Below are 5,981 nucleotides of genomic sequence, written 5' to 3' on the forward strand. Positions count from 1 at the left end.
TCTCTTGATTGAACCCTACACCTGTACAACTCAAAAGGACCCGATAATCCAGTTTGTAATTTTTCATATGAGAAAACTGAAGTGTGGAGAATTCCACAAAACTAAAAGGAAAACTAAATGTTCATTGCAGCTCTATTCACAATAGCCCGGAGATGGAAACACCTAGGTGCCCATCATCGGATGAATGGATAAAGAAGATGTGGCACATACATACAATGGAATTTTACTCAGCCATAAAAAGAAACAAAATTGAGCTATTTGTAATGAGGTGGATAGACCTAGAGTCTGTCATACAGAGTGAAGTAAGTCAGAAAGAGAGAGACAAATACCGTATGCTAACACATATATATGGAATTTAAGAAAAAAAATGTCATGAAGAACCTAGGGGTGAAACAGGAATAAAGACACAGACCTACTAGAGAATGGACTTGAGGTTATGGGGAGGGGGAAGGGTAAGCTGTGACAAAGCGAGAGAGTGGCATGCACATATATCCACTACCAAACATAAAATAGCTAGGGGGAAGCAGCCGCATAGCACAGGGAGATCAGCTCGGTGCTTTGTGACCACCTAGAGGGGTGGGATATGGAGTGTGGGAGGGAGACGCAAGCAGGAAGAGATATGGGGACATATGTAAAAATTTTTAAAAATTAAAAAATAAAAAAATTGCTGCTGTTCGTTTGCATGTTTGTTTCACCTTGTAACTAAGCCTGGAGTAGATTACTTTTCTCTAAATTAAAATTTGCTTATTTAATCGGCATTTCAGATTCACTGAAGCAGACTGCTGCTCCAGTCCCTCTTCTGTCACTGTTATCTGTAGATAAAGTTGAAAAGAGTTTAAAGCAGTAGCGTTTTGCTTTTCATTGAGGATTGAGGTCACAAGCGGTTAGCATCTGGGAACGTGTGGGGAATATTCTTAAAATCAGGATTTGAGACTCTTAAGATAGGTCTGCCTCCTCCTGCCAACCTTTTCGAGGAGTTTGAGAGTAACCTCGTTCATTCTGGGGGCCAGCTGGCTATGGTGTACGGAGACTGTGATTGAGTTGAGAGGACGGATGCCGGCTAATCGGAAGCGGGGATGATGAGGTTTGGGGACGACACTGACATTCAGACTGTGATTAGATGGGAGGAAGGGCAGTCAGTGGCTGTGGCCATACTGGAATTGATTGGATTAAAGTGTGACTGGTTGGCGTATCTAATTGAGAAAGGGGGACGCCAAGCAGTCCGATTTGTATTATGTCTAAGAAAGGTTATGATTTGGGGAGCCTGGAGACAGGAGGGAGTTGGTAGCTTTGTACATCTGGGAGGGGCTGTGCTGGGAGCTGCAGGTTTTCTGTGGGAGGTCCTGAGGGACCCCCAGCGGGAGCAGGACTTGTAGGAAGAGTGTCCCCAAAGGGAACAGCTCTGTTCAGGAACAGTGGAAAGTTCCGGGTGGCTGCTGGATGCCGGGTGGTGTGGGGCGTTGGGAGATGGAGGGTGGGGGGCGTTATTAGAGACCTGGGAGGAGAAGGAAGGATTCCCATGTGATCTTAAAGGGAGAGTTGGAGGAGATTTTCAAGGAGCAGAGTGACATTACCAGGTTCCCTTCTTACGAGGATCCCTGGACAGTGTACACAAGATGGACGAGATTGAGAATATGCCGACAGGGCACCTGTGGGCTTTAGGTGGGGAAAAAGCAGAGCTCCTGGGTTAAGGCAAGTGGTGGGAAAGGAGAGAAAAGGAAAACCTATCAACGATCTGGGGGGGGGGTGCGGTCACTGGCTATGTGTGAAGGATAGCAGTCCAGGAAATCACCCAGATTTCTTGTTTGGCCAATTTGGTGGGCGGTACCACCACCCTACTTGCTTCTGGGCACGTAGGTGCCATGTTCTACCCTTATGTGATAAAGGGTTCTCGTTGAGGCTGAAGGAAGGCAATGGGAAGCTTCCCGGAGGCAGCCGAGGGTTCAGGAGTCTCTGCCTGATGAGATGCTGCATTTCAGGGGGTCACAGTGGGGCAGGATGGCTGGATGAGTCAACGTCCAGAGCTTATAGGGGTGGAGCTGTGGGGCCCGAGGCAGGACAGGTCTGGTCCCAAGGGAAGACGGTTGGCTCAGGTTGAGATCAATGAATTAGGGGGGCCTCACTCTGCTTTGGTTAAAACGCCAAGAAGTCAGTTTTGTGCTCAGATCCCCTCTGTCCCCTACGGCTCCCGCAGCAAGGGCTGTGCCCACACTGCTTCTGGGAACTTGCGCGCTGGGCACCAGGGGGACAGACAGATACTGCAGGGATGACTCTTAAGGGAGGGGTAGGGACAGCAACTAGCACGGTCCTGCCCCGCCCCTAACATACTGACAGGAACTCAGCTGACATTAACACCCTCCATGGAGGTACGGGAAGATGCTTCTGTCTGACCCTTCTCCCCTCACTGGCTTGTGTGCCCGAGAGGAGCCACGTACCTGACTGAGGAGAGAGGTGCTTTTCACTCACACTGTTTTCCTGCGGTCAGCACACACGAAGCCAGGCTCAGGTCCAGTGCAGGTCGGCTCTCTGGCGGCTCTGACTCTTGCATGTCCGTGCTTGAGTGGGTACCTGGACAGGTAAGAGTTTGCTGGGCAGACGAACCCTGTCCATGTGCAGCTCCCAGGCTTGCACCGTCCAGTACGGGAGCCACAGTCACATGTGGTTACTGAAATTTAGATTAATTGAAATAAAGTGAAAAACCAGCGCCTCGTGCTCAATAAGCCCCATACGGCTGCACATGGGTCAGCGCAGCTACAGAACGTTCCATTCTGTTGGAACGCGTCCATCTAAACCGTTCGCCGAGCTGTCACTCTGGCCCCTCCGTAACTACCTGCCTCTGTTCCCCGCTATAGAGTCCACGCGGTGGCTCCGAGCTCCCAGGCCGGGGTCGAGAGCACGCGGCGCGCGTGGCCCGGGGGAGCCGGCGGGCGGCACGGCTCGGTACAAGGGCACCATATGCGCGGGCCGGCCGGGCCCTGCTCAACCAGCGCGAGAAGCAGAAGGCGCACACGGGGGTCCTGAAGCAACGCATCGCCGAGGAGACCATCAGCAAGCCCAAGGTGGGCCGGAAGTTCGCGCCCACTGCGACGCGATGGAGGCCGAGCTGAAGCGGAGCACCACGGGGCTGCTGACCCTGCACGACGTGAAGGCGCGGCTGGAGGCCCTGGCGCGCCAGCGCGAGATGCAGTGGGCGCAGCGCGAACGGCAGGAGCGGCGGCGGCGCTGGCAGCTGGACGCGCGGCGCGGGCGGGAGTGCCAGCGGGAGCAGCGGCGCCGGATCTGCGGTCTGTCCTTCTCGCCCGACGACGGCGACGAGGACGCCGAGACCCCGAGGGCAAGGACGCGGCCGTGGACACGAGCTTCCTGCCGGACCGCGAGCGCGAGGAGGTGGTGGCGACGTCCAGCTCCTGGGCCGGCTGCGGGCACCGGCGCGCCGCGCGCATCCACAGGGGCGGCCCGTGGGGCAGGTCCTCAGCGAGGCGCTGATGGCGCGGCGCCCCCCCTTCCGCGAGCTGCGCGCGGCCGGCGCGGAGCGGCCGCTGTAGGCCGCGGAGGCCCGGATCCGGCCGCACGACCACCCCTTCTACGACCTGAGGGTGGCGCCGACGCGCGGCAAGAGCGGGCCGCGCTTCACCTTAGACGTGCACGACGACGTGCGGCTGCGCAGCGACGCCGCTGGAGAAGAACGAGTCGCCCGCTGACAAGGCGGCGCCGCGCAGCAGGCGCGGGAAGAACCAGCGCCTCTTCCCCACCCGCCGCCGGGAGCCCTACGAGCCCGAGAAGCGCTGGGACGGCTGCACTGTCCGGCGACGCCAAGTCCGCTCCCCCGCCAGCGCGCTCCGGTGGCCTTGGCCTCTGCCCTGGAATTCAGTCGAGACCGACCGAGGCTTGGCGCTGTGCGGATGTGGTCCTTCTGTGGCTGGCGTTCTTCTCGGTCGTTGGGTGGGTTTCGGAGTGCTTCTAAGGTTGCCTGGCTCTGCTGGGCCTGGTGGAAGCCTCGCCGGGCGCGCGGTGAACGGCAGTGAGGGTCAAGGCTGCTCTGACCTGGGTCACAGCGTTGTGGCCAGGAGTCGTGGTCGTGGACTTGGTCCCCAAGCCCCCAGACTGTCGGGGTTCGGGTCCCAGCCCGGCTTCTTACTTGCTGTGTGATTTGAGGCAAACTGATGGAAACTCCGTGCGTCAGTTCCCTCTCCTATAAATAGGGGTAACCATAGCACTGGAGATCAAAGCGAGGATGAAATGAGTCTGTATTTGTCAAACACTTAGACCTCAATAAATACCTGCTCTTATTCTTATGTTCTTGGTTAATTTATTTGAAGCAGTTTATATGGCCCATTTCAGAACCATCTGAGGGCAAAGGCGGACCTGCCCATCACTTTTTCTTGGTATCAGGGGAGCAGCCCTGCCCTGGGTGTTCCTCAGCTGGGCCGTTTAGCCCCAGGGGTCAGGGGAACAGAAAGTTGGTGCGTGTGTGCGTGCGCGTGCGTGTGCATGTGTGTGTGTGGTGGAGGGTTTAGGATGACTTTTTCCTTTGGCCTCAAGCTCCATATGGCTTTTGCACTTTGCTCACATCTTTCCTCAGCCGGGGCCAGTCTACCAATAAGCGCATCAAAGGCATTCTTCATGTCGGGTACAGAGTTTTTGATCTCCAGCATTTCTTTTTGGGTCTTTCTTAGGATTTCTGTCTCTCTGCTTACGTTGCCCATCTGTTCTCACATGCTGTTTACTTTATCCATTAAGCCCTTAGCATATTTAGTTCCTAGTCTAATGAATTATCTAATGGTTGTTCTAACATCCCTGCCATGTCTGGTTCCAATGTTTTCGCTGTCTCTTCAAATTGTGGTTTTTGCCTTTTGCTCTGCCCTATAATATTTTTCTCAATAGCTGGCCGTGATACACCAGGTAAAAGTCTTTTAGAACCTCTGCCCCTGGGCTGAGAGCTGCAGAGGTGTTTCTCAGGTTTTTTCCCTCCCCGCTTATGTGGGACAGGATGGCTAGAGGGGGCTGGAGTTGGGGTGTCCCTTCCCTCGGGTCAGCTTGGCTCTGATAACAGCCCAGCAGGTTGGGCTCTGGTTAACTAGTGTCTTCTGAGAGCAGACCTTGTTGAGAGGAACAGAGTGCTCTGGTGTATTCGAGATGGTCTCCTTTCCCCTCCCCCTGCTGGAAGCGGGAAGGGATTTTTCTTTGATATTTACAGCGGGAACCTGATTGAGCTCCTGGAGGTAAAACTCACAAAAGTGTGCGCCCCCAAACCCCCCCGCCAATGACTGAGTCCCCTGGAGCTCTGGGATCTCAGAGTGGCCCACACCGAGCTGAAGTCATTCACTAATTACAGCCCAGGTATCCGGTTTCTGCAGTAAGTTGTGATGCTCCGTATCCAGCTGTCTGTCTCTCCAGTTTGGGGGGGCAACAGTTTGCGCTATGACCTTACTTCTCTGGCCGTTCTAAGAAGAGCTGTTGATTTTTTCAGTTTGTTTGACCTTTTACTTGTTGTTAGCGTGGAGTGGTGACTTCCAAGCTCCTTACATGCCTAAACCAGAAGCCAGAACACACATCCCAAATGTTCAGAAGCGTTCTAATAATTCCAGCCGCTTGAATACACACGTCCTGCAGCCATCGACCTGGCCAGGTCGGGCTTGGTGTCTCGCTGTCGTCACGCGTGGCTGACGCCCTGTGAATCCCCTCCACCTGCCTCGTAGGTTCCACTCCATGCTTCCTGTGTCTCGGGTTTTCTTCTTTCTGAGTTGCTTCCTCTTTTTGATGGAGCACATCCTCCTTGGCTTTACGATCAAGGGTTTTTGAGAAGTATTTGTTTTTAGAGCTTGAATATCTAAAACTTCTTCATTTTACCCTCCTACGCGACCGGAAGTGTGGCAGATGGAAATCGCTGTCAAGACGTCAAAGGCATTGCTCCGTCGTCTCATAGTTTGCTGTCTTGACTATTCCACTTATTACCGTGAGCAGAAACTCGTGTGTAGGAG

General features: G+C 54.4%; 1 protein-coding gene across 1 annotated transcript; it reads left to right on the forward strand.

Annotated features, from left to right (window-relative positions):
* The first annotated feature begins 2,737 nt into the window (after positions 1-2,737).
* FAM50B (family with sequence similarity 50 member B) lies at positions 2,738-4,818 on the forward strand. Its single transcript, XM_089918167.1, is given in 6 exon segments — positions 2,738-2,956; positions 2,958-3,072; positions 3,075-3,323; positions 3,326-3,454; positions 3,457-3,676; positions 3,678-4,818. Coding segments are annotated over 6 exon segments (1,404 nt in total). The 3' UTR covers positions 4,150-4,818.
* The last annotated feature ends 1,163 nt before the right edge of the window (positions 4,819-5,981 follow it).

The sequence above is a fragment of the Delphinapterus leucas genome, chromosome 10, assembly GCF_059928025.1.
Source record: "Delphinapterus leucas isolate spDelLeu-1000000601 "Yukka" chromosome 10, BTC_Dleu_Yukka2, whole genome shotgun sequence".
Lineage (NCBI taxonomy): Eukaryota > Metazoa > Chordata > Mammalia > Artiodactyla > Monodontidae > Delphinapterus > Delphinapterus leucas.